Raw genomic sequence first — 17603 nt, 5'->3', positions numbered from 1 at the left:
GGCTCATGGCTTTACATTCCCAGATACATGGTCTAGTCATGGCTTCTGTTTCTGGGATGTCACTTTGACATGCTTCAACTCAGTGGTTCATGGCTCTGGCTGGGGGAGAAACCCTCATGTGAAATACTTTAGTTAATAGAGAAAAAAAATGAATCATTTAAAGTAAATGATTGGAAGATAAGTAATACACAGGCAATTTCTGCTTTCTTCCATGCTACAAATCATCCCAGTGGCAAGGAGCACAAGTTTGTGCTGCCATCGGATTAAGTCATTAGCAAAGTAAAGATAAAACACCATGAGAGGTTGGGCATAGTGGGTCATACCTATAATCCCAGCACTTTGGGAGGCTGAGGTGGGCAGATTACGTGGTCAGGAGTTCAAGACCAGTTTGGTGAACATAGTGAAACCCCGTCTCTAGTAAAAATACAAAAAATTAGACAGGTGTGGTGATGTGTGCCTGTAATTCCAGTTACTTGGGAGGCTGAGGCAGGAGAATCACATGAATCTGGGAGGCGGAGATGGCACCATTGCACTCCAGTGGGGTGACAGTACGAGACTCTGTCAAAAAATAAAAAATAATGTCCTCCTACACAGTCAGTTCTAGTCAAACCCAAACACATTTAACTCTTCACCTAGAGCACAGGAAATAAAACTGGTAGCCCACATGTCAAAAGGTGGATGTTTTTCTAACTCTGGGTCTTTAATCTCCAAAAATATTAAGGTAACAACTCAAGAGAATTTCGGTAAAGAATTTGATAAACATAACATACTGTGTGCATTTTGCTATTAGCCCACCTTTCATAAAATAGATTATAAAATAAATTGTCCACATTGAGTTTGTTTCTGGGATAAGCAATTGAACATGTGATTGCAAAGACAGAGATGTGTTCTGGCCTTCCCTGGCTCCTCTGTCTACAGTTCATGAGTCCTGCAGTATTTTATCTCCTACTTTGCCAATGATTTTTTATTGTTCTCATCACTTGCTACATTTGAACATTCTGAATATTCCAGTTACATATTACATACCAGGTGTATTAGTCTGTTCTCATGCTGCTTATAAAGTACCCAAGACTGGGTACTTTATAAAGAAAAAAAGAGGTTTAATGGACTCATAGTTCCACATGTCTTGGGAGGCCTCACAATCATGGTGGAAGGCAAAGGAGGAGCAAGGACATATCTTCCATGGCAGCAGACAAAAAGGCATGTGCAGGGGAACTCCCCTTTATAAAGCCATCAGATCTCATGAGACTTTTTCACTATCATGAGAACAACATGGGAAAAACCCACCTCTGTGATTCAATTACCCCCCACCAGGTGCCTCCCATGACACCTGGGGATTATTACAATTTAAGGTGAGGTTTTGGTGGGGACACAGTGCCAAACTCTGTCATTCTGCCCCTGGCCTCTCCTAAATCTCATGTGCTCACATTTCAAAACCAATCCTGCCTTCCAACTGTTCCTCAAAGTCTTCACTTATTCCAGCATTAACCCAAAAGTCCAAGTCCAAAGTCTCTTCTAAGACAAGGCAAGTCCCTTCCACCTATGAGCCTGTAAAATCAAAAGCAAGTTAGTTACTTCCTAGATACAATGAGGATACAGGTGTTGAGTAAATACATACATTCCAAATGGGAGAAATTGACCAAAGGAAGGGACTACAGTCCCCATGCAAGTCTAATATCCAGTAGGGCAGCCAAACCTTAAAGCTTCAAAATGATCTTTGACTCCATGTCTCATATCCTGGTCATGCAGATGCAAGAGTTGGGGTCCCATGGCCTTGAGCAGCTCCACCATTGTGGCTTTGCAGTGTACAGCATCCCTCCTAGCTGCTTTTATGGGCTGGCATTGAGTGCCTGTGACTATTCCAGGTATATGGCGCAAACTGTTGGTGGATCTACCATTTTGGGATCTGGAGAATGGTGGCCCTTTTCTCACAGCTCCACTAGGCAGTGCCCCAGTGAGGACTCTGTGTGGGAGCTCACACCCCACATTTCCCGTCTGTATTGCCCTACTTGAAGTTCTTCATGAGGGTTCCACCCCTGCAGCAAACTTCAGCCTGGACGTCCAGGCATTTCCATATATCCTCTGAAATCTAGGCAGAGGTTCCCAAACCTCAATTCTTCACTTCTGTGCCCCCACAGGCTCCACATCTCATGGAAGCTCCAAGGCTTGGGGCTTGCACCCTTTGAAGTCACAGACCAAGCTATTTCCTGACCACTTTTAGCCATGGCTGCAGTGGCCCAGGAGGAAGGGCACTAAGTCTTTAGGCTGCATACAGCAGAAGGGCCCTGGGCTTGCCCCATGAAAACATACTTTTCCTCTCAGGTCTCCAGTCCTGTGATAGCACGGGCTGCCTGGAAGTTCTCTGACATATTCTGGAGACATGTTCTCCATTGTCTTGGAGATTAATGTCTTGGAGATTAACACTTGGCTCCTCATTACTTCTGCAAATTTCTGCAGCTGGTTTGAATTTCTCCTCAGAAAATGGGTTTTGCTTTCCTATCACATCATCTGGCTGCAAATGTTTCAAATTTTTATGCTTTGCTTCCCTTTTAAACATAAGTTCCAATTCCAAACCATATCTTTGCAAATACATAAAACTGAATGCTTTTAATAGCACCCAAGTTACTTCTTGAATGCTTTGCTGCTTAGAAATTTGTTCGCCAGATGCCTTAAATCATCTCTCTCAAGTTCAAATTTCCACAGATCTCTAGGGCAGGGGCAAGATGCCACCATCTCTTCACTAAAACACAGCAAGTGTCACTTTTATTCCAGTTCCCAACAAGTTCCTATCTTCATCCGAGATGAGCAGCATTTGGTCAGAGCCATTCAACAAGTCTCTAGAAAGTTCCAGACTTTCTTACATTTTCATATCTTTTTCTGAGCCCTAAAAACTGTTCCAACCTCTGCATTTTACTCAATTCCAACATTGCTTCCACATTTTTGGAGATCTTTACAGCAGCACTCCATTACTCGGTATAAATTTACTACATTAGTCATTTCTCACACTACTAATAAAGACATATTCAAGGCTGGGTAATTATATAGAACAAAAAAGAGGTTTAATAGACTCACAGTTCCACATGGCTGGGGAGGCCTCAGAACCATGACAAAAGGCAAAAGAGGAGCAAGGACACGTCCTACATGGATGCAGGCAAGAGGGTGTAAGCAGGGGAATTCCCTTTTATAAAACCATCAGAACTCATGAGACATTAATTTTCAGGAGAACAGCATGGAAAAAAATAGCACCCATGATTCAATTACATCCCACCAGATACCTCCCATAACACATGATGATGATTACAATTCAAGGTGAGATTTGGGTAGGGAAACAGAGACAAACCATATCACAGGCCTTCATGTTTGTCTTCCCCTCTTGAATGTGAGACCGAAGGGGAAAGGACCATGATCTGTTTTGACTGAACCTCTGGCACCTAGAGCAATGTCATCCATATATGTTTGCTAAACGAATGACTAGATGCACTGCTTGAGGACTCTAACAAAATGTAAACTTAGCTAGATAATCTGCACATAATCATCCTTGATTATTTTTCTAACCTTAAACATTTGTATTAATTATAGTAATATCACTCATTATTTGCTTACCATTTGCCAGGCTATGTTCCATGCATTTTCCACATTTTCTCTCACTTAATGCTCAAAACTGTGTAGGTACATACATTAGTAAAATTATTTCACAGACAGAGGAACAAATGCATAGGGAAGTTCAATATCTTGCCAAGGAAGGGAAGTTTAAAATGCTAAGTTCAACATTCTGAGTCCAGAGCCTATGCCCTGGGCCTCTATGATGCAATTTCCCTCAAAAATAAGCCCTCCAGGATGGGTGGATGGCTCATGCCTGTAATCCTAGCTCTTTGGGAGACCAAGGTGGGCACAGCACTTGAGCCCAGTAGCTGAAGACTAGCTTAGGAAACACAGGGAGACCCTGTCTCTACAAGAGATATAAATATTAGCTGGCCATGGTGGCATGTGCCAGTAATTGCAGCTACTCTGAAGGCTGATTTGGAAGAATCATCTGAGTCTGGGAAGTGGAAGCTGCAGTGAGCCAAGGTTGAGAAACTACATTCCGGCCTGCACGACAGAATGATACCCTCTATCAGAAAAAAAAAAAAAGAAGAAAAGAAAAGAAAAAGCAATGTGAAAAGAACCTTAAATAAGAAAAGCTTTAATTCTGGTGAAAAATGTTTCCATTTCCCTTAAAGCAAAAATGTTTCACAGGGACATACACTACCCACAACTTTCCCAAGAGCTGTGAGGTGGGGTCAAGGGAAGAGTGGTTCACATACTCCAAAGGTTGTGTTACTTTACTCTGTCAAGCTTTCTAATAATTGAGAAACTCTTCATTGTGTGAATTTAACTGTACACATACTTTTTCAATCCTGTCTTATTCTCCAAGCCCCATTCCCCTCCTACCCTGATCTATCCAAGGGCTGGTGAAGAAAATTTCCCATGGATACACAACCTGATGTAGGCTACAGTTCTGATTCTTTAATGGAAAGAAAAGTAAAGACATGCATATGCATGTGCAGTGAGTGTTTCCCAATACGTGTATAGGCTCTGTCAAAAAGGAAGATGAAGCATACTTTCAGTTTCGGCCACACAAGAAGGGAGGAGAGAAAAGCCATGGCTGGTGAGTCTTTTACTTTTCCAACAACAGGTTGCTGGGAAGAAAGAGTTGTGGAAAGAGCTGATTCTTCTGGAAACCATAATTTGTATCTGTGGAAATTTATTTGAGCAGAAGTGAGGAAAAGAGGGGAGAGGGAGGAGAGGGAGGAGAGAAGGAACTAGAAGATTCTTGTAGCCTTTAGAAAGGAAAGGCAAGCCCAGAAAGGTACTGAGGCTTTAGGGGCAGCCTGCTGTCATTTTACAATCTTAATTAAACTCTTACATGTTGAAAGTCTGACAAAGGGTACAGAATTGGCACAGGAGGAGTACTAGCAGCAGTGGTTCCTAAATGAAATGGACTATTTCTGCTTCATTAATTTATTATTCAGAGTTAAATAAACAAGGGACATAAGAGGATGATCTTCACTTTCCAGGGACTAATGTAAATGGTAAACTCAGTCTTCAGGCCACTCCATGCACATGTATGGAGACTACTGAGGGAAACAAGTAGGACAGTGATACAGTAAGAAGATGGATTACCCAACTGTGAAGAGGGGGACATTTCACTGATGAAATCTAAATGAGTTCACTTTCTGTTGATTACATGAGAGGAATATGAGGCTGTTTTCATGAAGTGAGAAATCCTTGTGCTCCAAACAGACAAGGTCCTGAAGGAGAAGAGAAAGCTGTTTATCCGTTCCATGGGTGAAGGTACAATAAATGGCTTACTGGATGAATTATTACAGACAAGGGTGCTGAACCAGGAAGAGATGGAGAAGGTAAAATGTGAAAATGCTACAGTTATGGATAAGGCCCGAGCTGTGATTGACTCTGTTATTCACAAAGGGGCACAGGCATCCCAAATTTGCATCACATACATTTGTGAAGAAGACAGGTACCTGGCAGGGACGCTGGGACTTTCAGCAGGTAAGGGTCAGTGACTCACACTCAAGTTTGCCTAGGGCCTGTCTTCATGCCTAACATTTAATTTCTTTACTAGTCCTGTTAATTTGAAGAAAACTTTCTTATCTCTGGCTTCAGGGCCATATTCCTGTAGCAGGGTCCCTACTGCATGTGCTTTGACTCTCCTTTGATTCTTTTCCTTCATCCTCAGTGGCTTTCTTCTGATTAAAGTTCATTTCCTGTTCTGAGTATCTGGTAGTTCCTTTGCTGAAGCTCATGAGAACCATCTGAAAAGCTTCACATATGTGTTCCAGTGTTCCTGGCAAGGCAAAATATTTACTTGTGGACTTGCTTTTCTTGAGTGCAAGGGGTCCGTAGGCACTTATGTAGTTGTAAAGCCACATGAAGCTTTAAGGTTTATAATCAAATACTTTTTATAACTTTTCTCTAAAATTTTACCCTCCCAAAAGAATAAAATATATTTCAGTGATGATAATACACTCAGAGAACACATTGAAAGTATAGAAAACTAAAGATTTCTAGTGGGCTCATTCCTCCAGTTGCCTGCTTGTATTTTCTTTGAGTAAGATCACCCGGTTGCCTGGTACCAGGGGGTGAATCATGCTGTGAGGCCTGGAAATTTGCCACTTGCAACCCTCCTCAAGCACAGTACAGGGCTCAGGAACTGATCTGGCCAAATCTCATGACCACTTGGACCTACCACGTGGTGAGGATGAGTTCTGGTGAATTCCCAGTCACTCATCTCTGTGGCACTTCCTAAAGCCACTTCAGAGGGAGGTGTTCTTTGAAAGCAAAAGTCTTTTGTTCTAAGGGTTAGGGAAAGGTTATGCCTGTCTAAGTAGACATTGCAGATGTTTCTGTTTTCATCTATATGTAACAAACACGTGTTTTTCTATCAATGCCTCTTTCATTTTCTACCTCCCACCACTCTCTAAATTAAAGAACATCTTGAACACTATTTAATGTCAGTCAGTCAGTGTTATGGGAGAAATTTTTAGTGGGGAGTGTTTTACAGATTGGGGTATAGTTTTCCAGAGATGATAAGTGACTAATTCAATATCCTTTATCTTTTCATAGATCAAACATCTGGAAATTCCCTTAATATGCAAGACTATCAAGGAGTACTTTCTTCCTCTCCAGGTAATGCTGTTTTTAAAGGAAGAGCATTCTTTGACTCCCATCTTCCTTGACATTAATTTTGTAGGATGAACCATGGGTAAATGGGCTATTGGAAATTCTCATAGATAGGTCATATAATTTTCTTTTTGTAATCTACTCTGCTTTTGTAGAAACTGTTCCCAATGCTTCACTATCCTTGTTTATATTAAAAATTCTGAATCTGTGCCTGAAATCCTGATTACCCAAATAAGTACCAAACTTCATTATTTAAGCCTACTGAAATATTCACTCCCATCTCCCAGATACACCTTATTCTAAACTTTCCCAGAGCTAAACATGCCGTACTTCCACACCCTGCTTCTCTTCCGGTTTTGTGTAACTTGGTTATTGGTGCCACCATCACCAGTTGTTCAAAGTAGGAACTTGAAACTCATATGGGACCCTTTCTTCTCATGCACCTCTAATATTCAAGCCATGGCCAAGTTTTATACAGGCTTTTGTCAAATTTGGAACCGTCTCTCTATTTCTACTTCTGTTATTTTGTTAAAGAACTGCTATTCCCATAGTACACTCTTAAAATAAAAGAAACTTACATTTGAAAGCAATTTAGAGGCTAGGAATGCAAATTATTTATCAAGTTCAGATATTACTCTACTGAATTTATTAAGGTAGGATATCATGAATATTTTCTTAAACGTTTCACAGCATGGGATATTCAATGTATAAATAAATACTGTATTCTTGACTATGAAAAAATAGCTCAAAAATAACCTATAACTACTTACATTTAGTTTTTTCTATTGTTTTCACACTTCTTTATGAAGGAACCCAACATTTTATCCAACAAAGATTATTCTATAATTTTCTCCAATATATCTATTCTAATTAGTTCTTTTCCACATCAACACATTTCATGCTGCCTTTGTTTATCTGATTGTATAATCGTTTTTCAAATTTGTTTTTAGAATTAAATATTATTTTTTGCCTTAATAGTTTCTAAAAGATCCTCCACATATCTAGAAAACTTGTTTCTATTTTAAAACAAAGGTTACATTAATTTCTTTAACAAGGACATCACATTGTCGGGTTGTGTGGAACCTGTGATGAAATAAAAGCCTCAAGGATTTTCTCACATAAACTCTGTGAAAACATTTTCTCATGTGTCTGTGCAATGAATGTTTAGTGCTATGAATCCATCTAGTGTGTACCTTGATTTTAACATTTATCATTGTGTCTTCATTCTAGTTCATATATTCAATATGAATGTCGTTTCATATGTATACATAGAAGGAAGAAATCCTAAAGGACAGAATAAAGATTCATTAAAAAATATTCCTTGTGCTTACTACCATGTATATTAAGTAAATAAATAAAAATATAAACAGATATTTTAAAAAATATTTTAGTAGATTTCATTAAGACCTGCTCCCATTAAATTTTATCTTACGGTTTGAATATTTTGAAAAAAGTTTATATTCTAACTATTTTATCTCACACATTGTTTTCTGAGTGTTTTATCAGGCACAGACTTGAAATTTTCCCTTTCTATGTTAGTATCTAAAATGTTTGTAGAAAGGCTGATCCTGAAATATGAAAGAAGATACTTGTAATGCATACCCAGAAATCTCTGGCTTGAAATGTGCTCCATTAGGAGCAAACTCACTCAGCTGTGTTAATGATGCAGCTCAGGATTATCCTCCTCAGAGTGCATTTCCTCTTCTGTTGGCTTCATCCGTAGGTGAGGCTGTAAGAAACACAAAGCAGAACAAACAGGGATGCCACTGTTCATGAGGTTCTTTGTCTCTTGCAGCTTCTCAGGCAATGCAGGACAACCCAGCTATGCCCACATCCTCAGGCTCAAAAGGGAATGTCAAGCTTTGCTCCCAAGAAGAAGCTCAAAGGATATGGAAAGAAAAGCCGGCAGAGGTGCCATGCTCAGAACACAAGGATAGAGTGGGGTGAAAGATACACTTGAGGCAGTTCTTAAATGCAGTGGCTTATTCTTAGAGTCAACTTCATTGAGCAGTTCTGGAGAATCATACTTCTGATCCTCTTACATAAAGGATTTCTATAGCCTAGAATCCAAGGTTTATAGAAAGAGATCCAAATTGGATCCACTTCCTGCATAAATCACATCAGCGATGGCAGCTATTGAATGCTTTTTATGAGTGGGCATTGTTCTAAGCATTTTGCACATGATAATACATAATTCTTTACCTTAAACATAACCCATTTTAGAGATCAAGAAGCTGAGACATGGTATTGTTAAATATTTTTCTCAAAGAAAAACAATCAGAAATTGGAGCAATCAGTTTTAGAATTCAGTGTTTTTGCTTCAACGCTTGTGCATCTTTCAAAATCCTACCTATCAAGAACAAGGAAGTCAGCAGCTCAGCTGCCATCTGGGCATTTGCAATGTTCATGCATACTCCTGAAGCAGCATTCAATTCTGTTTCTTTTCAATATATGGTTCATGGGGTTTGGTATCCTGATAGGACTAAGGAAGGGGAAGCTGTCATAAACCCGTAATGGAAATATTTAATTGGAGAGAACAAGGCTGTTCATTCAAACTGCATTTCCTACAGATTTATCCAATAATGGTCAAGTCAAGCCGCACACGTCTTGCTCTCATTATCTGCAACGAAGAATTTGACACTCTTTCTAGAAGAACTGGAGCTGAGGTTGACATCACAGGCATGACAATGCTGCTACAAAATCTGGGGTACAGAGTAGATGTGAGAAAAAATCTCACTGCTTCGGTAAGTTCTATTATACAACAGAAACAATGGTCATGACCTTCGTATAACTAAATAATATTAGAAAGCTTGGTTATAAGACCAAGAAATGTAATCTCTTGATAATCTAAAATACAAACTTGCCTTGAGAGAGTGCTGGATACTACATGGTCCCTTGCAACATAAAAGTCATTCAGCACAAGCCTGGTATAACTGGATTGGGAAATGTTTTATTGACTCAGTAATGCCACCGTCTCTCTACAAGGTAATTCTCTGGATGACTTCCTATAACACTTTCCTTCACCTTTCTTGAAATTAAGACTAAAATTTTTTTTGGCACCCCATTGTTTGTCATGGAATCCCTTAAGAAACTCCTTAAGTATTTCTTTATTGACTTTCCAAGGTACCATGATAGTTAATTACATAGTTGAAAATCAGTAATATGGTCTCTTTCAGGAAATGACTACAGAGCTGGTGGCATTTGCACACCGCCCAGAGCACAAGACCTCTGACAGCACCTTCCTGGTGTTCATGTCTCATGGTATTCAGGAAGGCATATGTGGGAAGAAATACTCTGAGCAAGTCCCAGATGTATTACAACTCAATGCAATCTTTACAATGTTGAATACCAGGAACTGCCCAAGTTTGAAGGACAAACCGAAGGTGATCATCATCCAGGCCTGCCGTGGTGGTGAGTGCTGATGCCTTTGAGAACACCAGACATTCAAACACTATCTTACTCTGTATGTATCCAGGAATTTTTGGTTTCTTTTCGTTTGTCTTTTAATGTCAAATAACACGTACTGTCAGTATTCAAGATTGCAGCTTCTGTGAATTGAATGACTGGTTGGTAGATATTTGTTCTATATTCAAGCTTGAGACTTTGACGTTTGGAAATTTTTACAATTTGTTTGATGGTTAGAAAAGATAAATATTGTTGAAAAGATTGTAACTGAAATGTATGTGTGTATTTGCATGTGAATTAATGATGGAGCAAACACTTTAATAAATATCATTGAACAGAGGCTAGGAGGAAAACATCATCTTCTCAGCCATTGATAGGTAGTAACAAATCAAATCGTGTCTTTCCAGAGAACCATGGTGTGGTGTGGTTAAAAGATTCAGCAGGAGTTTCTGGAAACATATCTTTACCAACTACAGAAGAGTTTGAGGATGATGCTATTAAGAAAGCCCACATAGAGAAGGATTTTATTGCTTTCTGCTCTTCCACACCAGGTAACAGGTTTCTGCACAGGACATCTTTGTTGGGGCTATCAATACAAAAAGTGACAGTCACCCACTAGACGTGATGATTAACAACTCAAGACCAACTCAAGCTTTGTTCCACGTTATACACACAATTCCCTTTATCCAAGAGATCAATTTCACATATCTATTCAATGCATTACTAATTAGAGAATTCATCTATGTTTCAAAATATTTTTCGCAATTTGAGTGATAACAGAGAATTAAATGGAAGACAGTATGTGCTGTAGTACATTAGAATCTGCCTCTACGTAGAAAATTCCACCATGTTGATGTCATTCATTCATCCAATTTGCCCAGACATCAAATACTTATAGGAGAAGAGTAGTAGCAAGGTTCTGAAAAGTAGAAGAGCAAGCAAGGCACTTTAAGGCTCTAAATTTAAGTGGGTTTTACCTGGAAGCATGAAGTATATAAGACAGAATATATTTGAATTTTTCTAAATGTATGCTTTGGAGTAAGAATCTTGCTATTATTGACTGACCCAGACATTTAGTACTTCGTAAAACAACTCCACTAGTTCCTCCTTGGGCTTTCCTTGAATTGCTCACTAATATGTGAATATAAATATTATTTTTCTAAGGATTTAATAAATTAATATGTTTGAAATATTGGTAATGACATAAAATAAAGCACACATTAAAGAACTGCTATTATTTAAAACGTATTTATTTGATAACTTAATTCAGTTACTTTTCTAAGCGAGATTTAGATAAAAATTATTTAAATCCTTTCATTCACCATGTTTGACAGTTTCCTGAAAGGACTCGCATTCACTTGGTCACCTCTGGCCCAAAGGCCCTGCCTCTGCTCAAATAATTAGGTTTTCTAAAATATTTTCTAAAATGAGATATCTTCTTTCAGAAGAAGCTTGGTTCTACATTGTGTTGAACATGGCCTGATGTAGAACTCAATAATTTTTTTCCCAATGATCAGAAACAATGACAGCACCCAAAAACACCATACATTTTCAGCCTGAGTACATATAGTAGAGTTTAACATTAGACAGAACTGTTACTTAGTATCTTTTGATCCCAGCCTTCCACATGACATTCACCGCTCTCTAAGTAGCTCTTTTGTAGGCCCCCGGCTTCTCATCATCAATCTGGCTGATTTATGTATCTTTCTTTTCTTTCACTTTCCGTACTCCTCCCTTCCAGATGACTGTCAGAAACTCCAATTTAGTTATCTATAACTTCCATGTTAAACCTATCTCCACATTCTGCTGTGCTAATCCCAACCACATCATAGTGATCTCCTGAAGAAAAATAATTATCTACTTCCTTAATTTCACAAAACATTTGCAGAGACATCTGTCTCCACCATATCTTTCACTTACTTCCTTTTACTAGAACAAGTCTCAGTTAAAGCCTTCATTTAGCTGAGATAGCTGTGTTTCTAAATAGAATTTTATTATCAATATATACTTTATGACCATTATAACTGGCTAAAATGTGTCACTAAAGAATGTGTCTGTCATTATATACAGAGTTATTGCTGCTGCTTTTCTCTTATGCCTTCCTTTGTATAATTTTATGCCTTCATTACTTCTGTGTCTACTATGTAGCAAATTAATATTGCTTTTCTTTAATATTTCTCTTCTTCATAAGAACTTTTTCCCTCCAATATAATACACTTATTTCCTTATCTACTCCTTCTAGATTTCTACTTTTGTTCTGTTTTATGATTTTTATAGTTAACTTTTTGTGTGTAAATATCTTACTGTCAATGCTATTTAATTTTGATTAATTTTTTATGAAGTATATAAATTGAGAATTTGTTAATATAATTACCTGTAGACTGAGTATTGCATATCCTGGGTTATCTCAGACACTTGTGTGACCTCAGATACCACTTGTGTGTGGAATTATTACCATCCCCTGTACAGCAGAGTCTATTAAATATCAGAATGCATAATTAACTTAAATCACAGTCAGTAATACCACTTTGGAAATGTACATTTAGATATTTTGTTTCCAAATCCCAATCACTCCCCTCTACCCCATTCTGCCTTTTCCTTATTTGCTACTAAATTTATGATTTCAAACATCACTCAGCTGGAATAGAAATATTAGGGTTTCTTCTCTTTCTTCAGGCAAGAGCCAGTCTTGAGATTTGAAATGTGCTTTATCAACAGATAACGTTTCTTGGAGACATCCCACAAAGGGCTCTGTTTTTATTATAAGACTCATTGAACATATACAAGAATATGCTTGTTCCTGTGATGTGGAGGAAATTTTCCGCAAGGTAGGACTCTAGAGGATGCTATTTTCACTCTACTTCCCTGAATGCTTGACTATTGCAATTGGAAGCATAGAAAGCAGATCCAGACATGTTTATCTTCCAATAATACCCTTTTTTTCCAAAAGAGTTTTGGAGTTCTTTGGAGAGTGGACAAACCTGGGAGCCAGATCCAACCTGTAATGACCCATGGCCTTGAGAAAACAATCATTTAGTTTCACCCACTCCTGCCCTTCAGAGACAAATGAATGGACTCTAATTACCTGTGTCTCTCATGGCTATTAGATCCAGCAGCAGATTTAAAATGCCCTGAGGAGGGTCATTCAATGCTTACATACATATATGGCTATACTTGTTGCAGATGGAAGTACTTTTTGTTTTTGTCACTTATTTTGCTATATTTGTTGTAGTTCTTTGGCATAACTCAAGAAGCTCTTGAAAAAAAAAAAAACTCAGCAAAAAAAAAAAAAAAAAAAAAAAAGGGCTACAGACTTTTCTTACTCTTTTAGGTTCGACTTTCATTTGAGCAGCCAGGTGGTAGAGTACAGATGCCCACCACTGAAAGAGTGACTTTGACAAGATGTTTCTACCTCTTCCCAGGACATTAAAATAAGGAAACTGTATGAATGTCTGTGCGCAGGTACATGTGTATGGTCGGGAGTGTGGGAAGGCTGAGGAAAGGGTACTGACAGTCCATTTTAGTCAAGAACTCTAGGTCTACAGGCTCAGAATCCTTAATCCAAAATTTTGAATTTTGAAATGCTCTAAAATCCAACACTGTGTGAGCGCCTGCATGATATTCAAAGGAAATGTTTATTGAAACATTTCAAATTATAGATTTTTGGATTAGGGATGCTAAACCAGTAAGTATACTGCTGAATTCCAATATACAAAAATATCTGAAATTTGAAATACTTCTGGTAGCATGCATTTCGGATAAGGGATAATCAAACCATAATATGATATACAGAAAATACTGAAGTAATGCCTTTCTTCTGGTCAGTGCAGAGCATGTTCCTCTTCTGCCAAAGTTTTTCATTTAGACCCCTTCTGAGATTCAGCTGACTTTGGTCCACAAGTGGCTGTAAGACTATGAACCCTCACTTTTAGATGTTTCTGTCCTTCACCTCAGCAGGGTATATTTAAACACAGCATGTGGTCTTTCCTTTTAAAATTGTGTATGTTCCCATTGGTGGTATAACTTTATAACTTGCATGTCTTTAACAGAATGCTTTCCTATGTTTATTTATTTTTATTTATTTATTTTTCTCATAGGAAGTGAAGAGATCCTTCTGTAAAGGTTTTTGGAATTATGTCTGCTGAATAATAAACTTTTTTTTAGCTAATAAATCTGTTAGAAAAATGAAAACTTGTCCTCAGTTTTCTATCACACTGAAGAAACAGGGATTGGAACTTAGAGCGACTAAGGAATTTGGAGTGTTCGACTTAATCTGTCAGACCCGAACTGGCTATTGGCACCTTTCTTTCCCAGAACTTAAAGTAAAATAAAATATAAAAATTAAAAAAAGGAAAATCAGACTTACAAACATAGCAATGTTATGAATTACTTTCTTGAACAAAAATTTATTTTGTGCCATTTTTAAAAACAGTAAAATAATTTGCTGGGCTTTCTGCCTTGAGGATGCGATGTAAGTTACAGCAGGTGTCTGACTTCAAATAATTTAGAGTTCAGCAGGAGAGATGGGGGAAAACAGCTAGTTTTGACAGTGACAGTGTAGTGTGGGATTTCCCAAATCCCACAGTTTACTACTGACCAATCCATGAACAGAACTTGCATGTTTCTACCCTTTGCAAAAGTATTTAAGACAAAGAAATCAACACTAGACCCTCAGTAGTTCACAGACTCCTTGAAAATGTAGGACAGCCATCCAAAATGAAGCACTTGGCAAATGGCTCATGACACCCTGAAGAAAATCTAGGATGCATGGTGTGCACAATGAAGTCCTGGTATGGTGCAGAGAAAATGAGTTTGGGGTGACATCATTCACTCAGTGATGTTAAGATTTAGGGATGATTCGAAGAACTACCCCTCTACTTGCAAAGAGTTTTTTCTAGTATTAAACATATTAAATGAGAGTTAATTTCTGACTTTTTAAAAACCTTCATAGTTGAACACATTACAGTCTCTCTCTTTCTCTCTCTATCTCTCTCTCTCTCTTCTTTTTTGCCTTTTATTAACTGTTTTTCTGGGCATATTTATTCTGTACTATCATGCACATTCTACTACAACCTGAGACTACACTGTGATCAGTCTTTGCTCAGAGAATATCAAAAAGCAGAAGTGAATTGTCACCCTCAGTAAAAATTAACTGTTAAAGCAGTTTTAGTCAGTTGAAGAACAGCATTCCAGGAACTAGTTAAGAGGATTCCTTCAGAACTATCTCTAATCAAAGGGTAAGATGACAGGGAGATGGGGAAGAGAAGACTCCATCGTGATTCCTCAGCAGAGTTTAAGCAAGAAATACATGTATTGAGTAGACAACACTTTCCTTATTTCTTTTTGTTGTTGTTGTTGATTTTGTTGAGTATCAGTTGGTTGTAGGTGTGTGGCTTTATTTTGGGGTTCTCTATTGTGTTCCCTTGAGCTATGTGTCTGTATTTTGTACCAGTACCTTCCTGTTGTGGCTACTGCACACTTCTAGCATAACTTGAAGTCCAGTAACGTGATACATCCATCTTTGTGAAAAGCAGTTTGGAGATTTGCCAAAGAACGAAAAAAAGAACTATCATTTGTCCAAGCATCCCATTACTGACTGAATCCTCAAGGGAAAATATACTGTTCTATCACAAAGACATGTGCTTTCATGTTTGCCACAGCACTATTCACCATAGCCAAAATCATAGAATCAACCCAGGTGCCCATCAATGGTGGACTGGATTTAAAACATGTAGTACACACTTACTATGGAATATTACACAGCCATAAAAATGAAATCCTGCCCTTCGCAGAAACATGGATGCAACTGGAGGCCATTATTCTAAGCAAATTAATGCAGAAACAGGAAATCAAATATCATATAATCTCACTTGCAAGTTCTAGCTAAATACTGCATACACATGGACATAAAGATGGGAATAACAGGCACGGGAAGCTACTAGAGGGAGGAGTAAAGGAAGAGGGCAAGAACTGAAAAACTATGTACTGAGTGCTATTCTCACTACCTAGGTGATAGGTTAAATTGTACCACGAACCTCTGCATCACATAATATACTCTTGTAACAAGCTTGCATATGTACCCCTGAAACGCAAATAAAAATTGAAATGAAAAATAAAGAAACCCAAGCCATATAAAATATTTGGTTAATTCTTATGGGAAGATGCAAGGAAACTAGTTAGATTTTACTCATTCAGGACATGTGTTTTTAGATGAGTAGAGGTAGAAAAACTGACAGAATAGAAGAGAACGATGAATAGAAGAAGATGTGGGGCTATGGAGAGAGAAAAGCAAAAAGAAAACCAGGCTGAAGTTTCAACCCACAGAACAATGTTTTGTTATTTGTATTTTTTTCCCCAGGGGAGAATCTAGAGTTCAAGACTGGAAAGCCAATTTGCTGACTACAGGGCACTTCCCAGTAATGAAACTGGAAGTTCCCAGAAGCAACTTTGTAATCTGTGATCATATGTTCCCACTCCCTGCAATAAGGAAATACCTGGTGTCTTTTAATTCTGAGTCCGAGTCACTTTCCAGTGCTCTACAAAGAGACAGAGGCTGTTAGCTATGGCTGGTGAGTCTGGGGTCCTTTTCTGACTGGCAGCTGGGGACTCAGGTCTTAGAAAAACCTTGATTTATTGCTGTGTGACAGGCAGAAATACCAAAAGGAAAATCAACAGTAGTGTGCATACTGAATCTTTCTCTTAGTGGTGGTATGTAGTTTGAATCATGAGACCCTGTGTTAGAGACACTGAAGAAGAATATGTTCTCTAGATGTTTTCAAGCCAGAAAAAAACTAATTCCTTTCCTCCAGCTTCTGTTAATCAAAGAGAGGGTAAGGGAAGACAGAGTAAGTTATTTGTGTGAGAAAACTCCAGAAATTTGTAAATGCACTCTGAAATCTTCTCTGCTTCCTTTTGATTCCAAATTAATCCTCCAGACTAGGAACCTTCTCCCCATAATCAGATCTGAGAGCCTCTGGTTCTCAACGTGTTCTCATCTCTTATCTTGAATTACGTTATTGGTCTGTTTAAAGTAATTGCATTTTTTCCACCTTTCTGTGTAGTTATGGTACTATTATAATGTAGTATTTCTTAGGTTGCTATCATAGACTTTTAACTGGCTTCCCACTCCCAAAAACTTAACCCTTCAGTCCATACTGTACACTAATTACAGGCCAACTGTCTTATACACAAAAGCTGAAAAAGCCTATGAGTTGGAGTCTCGGGCTACTTAAGCAGATACTATTCCAGCAGGTCATATTGCTTCTTTGGCTTCATTCTCCTCATTGGAAAAAGGAGGAAACTGGAATAGATCGGTGTTTTCTAAACCTTATAACATATATGAATAATCTGTAGTCACATTTAAAAATCAGATTACCACCACCTTCCCAACCCTGAATAGCTCAATCTTTACAGTCTATAGACATTTATTAACCTTTAAAGATCTGCCGACAATTCTTATGAAGCTAGCCTGACATAGGTTCTTCTGCAGGTTAGCATTATTAGCACAGTTGGTGTCA

At 38.2% G+C, this 17603-nt stretch overlaps 2 protein-coding genes across 3 annotated transcripts in view; both read left to right on the top strand.

Moving 5' to 3' along the window:
- Positions 1–4165: 4165 nt before the first annotated feature.
- On the top strand, positions 4166–16186 carry CASP1 (caspase 1). 2 transcript variants are annotated; one of them, XM_023208144.2, is made up of 10 exons: positions 4166–4648; positions 5284–5550; positions 6625–6687; positions 8477–8592; positions 9252–9425; positions 9858–10092; positions 10494–10637; positions 12805–12914; positions 13418–13548; positions 14184–16186. In XM_023208144.2, exons 1-9 carry the CDS (start codon positions 4591–4593, stop codon positions 13514–13516), a joined length of 1266 nt encoding a protein of 421 aa, XP_023063912.1. In that variant the 5' UTR covers positions 4166–4590; the 3' UTR covers positions 13517–13548; positions 14184–16186. The 2 variants fall into 2 exon arrangements, with proteins under 2 accessions (XP_023063912.1, XP_023063911.1); XM_023208143.2 differs by having other exon boundaries at positions 13418–16186.
- Positions 16187–16447: 261 nt separating this feature from the next.
- Positions 16448–17603, top strand: part of LOC111540083 (caspase-5) — a 30117-nt gene continuing 28961 nt past the window's right edge. The window contains exon 1 of the mRNA XM_031933833.1: positions 16448–16655. The gene's annotated coding sequence lies outside the window, so the exon portion shown is untranslated. The remainder of the gene's footprint in view (positions 16656–17603) is intronic.

Source organism: Piliocolobus tephrosceles, chromosome 13 (genome assembly GCF_002776525.5).
Source record: "Piliocolobus tephrosceles isolate RC106 chromosome 13, ASM277652v3, whole genome shotgun sequence".
Taxonomy (NCBI): Eukaryota; Metazoa; Chordata; class Mammalia; order Primates; family Cercopithecidae; genus Piliocolobus; species Piliocolobus tephrosceles.
This window is presented reverse-complemented; position numbering and strand designations above follow the sequence as displayed.